General features: G+C 54.5%; 1 gene segment (V, D, J or C); it reads right to left on the bottom strand.

The window, feature by feature from the left end:
• Positions 1 to 1,068: 1,068 nt before the first annotated feature.
• LOC104980242 overlaps positions 1,069 to 1,928 on the bottom strand; it is a 7,563-nt gene continuing 6,703 nt past the window's right edge. The window contains 1 exon segment of the V gene segment in view: positions 1,069 to 1,124. Coding sequence covers positions 1,069 to 1,124 — 56 coding nt within the window.

The following is a 1,928-nucleotide window of genomic DNA, read 5'->3' as shown; positions in this document are numbered from 1 at the left end:
GAGTGGGAGCAAGGTGCCGCTCAGTTACTTGGTTCTCAATCCTGTCTGACCCTTTTGCGACCCCGTGGACTCTAGCCCACCAGGCTCATCTGTCCATGGGATTCTCCAGGCAAGAACACTGGAGAGGGTGCCGTTTCTTGCTCCAGAGGATCTTCCCACCCCAAGGACAGAACCCACATCTCTTATGTCCGTTGCATTGGCACCGGGTTCTTTACCTCTAGCGACACCTGGGAAGCCTTATGAGAGGAAGCAGGGGCGCTCTTTTTTCCTGTCACCAAACACTCTTTCAATTAACAAATGAATGAATTGAGTAGCAATAAGTATTACATGTCTTTGATAGTGTACACATACTTGTTTTTTATTTCTCCTATTGTATTTTCAGGTGATTCTTACTACTTTTTCTCCTTTTCCTACATCTGTCTCCTTTTCCTTAGGACCCAAGAGTGTTTGTATTTGCTCATCAAATAGATTTGATGATTTGTCCCTAGAATCATCTGTCACCTGATCTCATCATCTCAGGCATCTCACCAGTGATGTCTATGCTGTCTCATTTCCCTTCATTATTAGGTTCCTGGTTCTTGATAGAAGTGACGATTTTTACTGGATCCTGGACTGTGTGGAAATTGCTTAAATAAACTCTGGGTTCTATTTCTTTTTCCTTTAACAGGAGATGCTTCTGTGGTGGAAGCTCAGGGATGTGCATTCGCTGCCCAGTGACCCAGCAAGGGCGGTACTGACCCCCCTGCTCTGTGTGGCTGACTCTGACCTGGGAACTGGGGGCAACTGCTGTCAGCAGCTCCTTTATCCAGGGGCGTGTGACCACCCCTTGTGTGCCGCTGCCCTAGGGAGGGGAGTCCAGCTGAGGGGGCAGCTGAGCTGAAGTCAGGGGACACCCAGACGGCTGGGTTCTGTGGACTCAGGGACTCCAGGAAAGGAGGGACAGACATCTTGCCCTGGCAGCCCCATGGCTGTGGGGGAAATAGGTTTTTGTCTCCTTCTCTCTGGGCTGAAGCACTGTGCAAACTTTCAAGCTGTCAGCCCATGAGAAACAGTAGTAATCAGTATCCTTCAGCATGAACTGAGGTGGTCAGAGAGGCTGTTGCCAGACTTGGAGCCAGAGAATCAATCTGGGAGGCCTGAGGGTCGTTTGCTATTTTCACAGGTCAGGAGTCTAGGGGCCTTTCCTGGGAGCTGTTGGTACCAGCTGACATAAAGACCCCCAGGGTTGCTGCTCCTTCCAGTGAAGGAGAGGGTAACCCTCTGACCCAAAGTCCGGAACATGGAGGGCGGCTGAGTCAGCATAGCCTGGGCCCAGGATCCTGGAAGGGGGAGAGACAGACATGGTGACTCTGGGGTCCTGACAGGAGAGCAGGGAGCAGGGCCTGTGAGTCTTCCCAGGCCCTTCCCCAGTCCCCCCATCCAGTCACCTGTGAAGAGAACGACCAGGGTGAGGAGCAGAGGGGACCAGGCCATGGTGGACACAGTCAGGGTATCCTGCCTTCTGTAGCCTCACCGCTGAGCAGAGTGTCCCCACACCGCTCCTTCCCCTCTTCATACCCTGAGAGGGGGAGGGTCCTTTCATGCAAAGGATCCCGTGCGTCACACTGACCCTCCCAGGCCCTGGGCCAGGTCTCTATGCCTGACGGTGGCCAGAGAGTTGTCAGGGGTAGGGCTCTGTGGGTCTCAGGAATGGGAGTCACAGCTGGGAGCCCTGAGCAGAGGCCACCAGGCCTTGTCAGGGAGCTCTGTCGGGGGGCCCAGCTCTGCCTCCCACCACCCAGCTTCAGAAATGGACCCCGAGCGCCCCCCACCCCTTGTCCAGGCCCAGACACACATCCTGTGACCTGGAGAGCAAAGCCCTCAAGGACAGATCCTGCCTCCTGCTCTGTGCACTGTCCCCTCTTTAGCACCAGGCCAGGTGCCCCTTC

Source organism: Bison bison, unplaced genomic scaffold (genome assembly GCF_000754665.1).
Source record: "Bison bison bison isolate TAMUID 2011002044 unplaced genomic scaffold, Bison_UMD1.0 scf7180017864495, whole genome shotgun sequence".
Taxonomy (NCBI): domain Eukaryota; kingdom Metazoa; phylum Chordata; class Mammalia; order Artiodactyla; family Bovidae; genus Bison; species Bison bison.
Note: the sequence above shows the minus strand (reverse complement) of the source record. Positions and strands in the feature narration are given on the sequence as shown.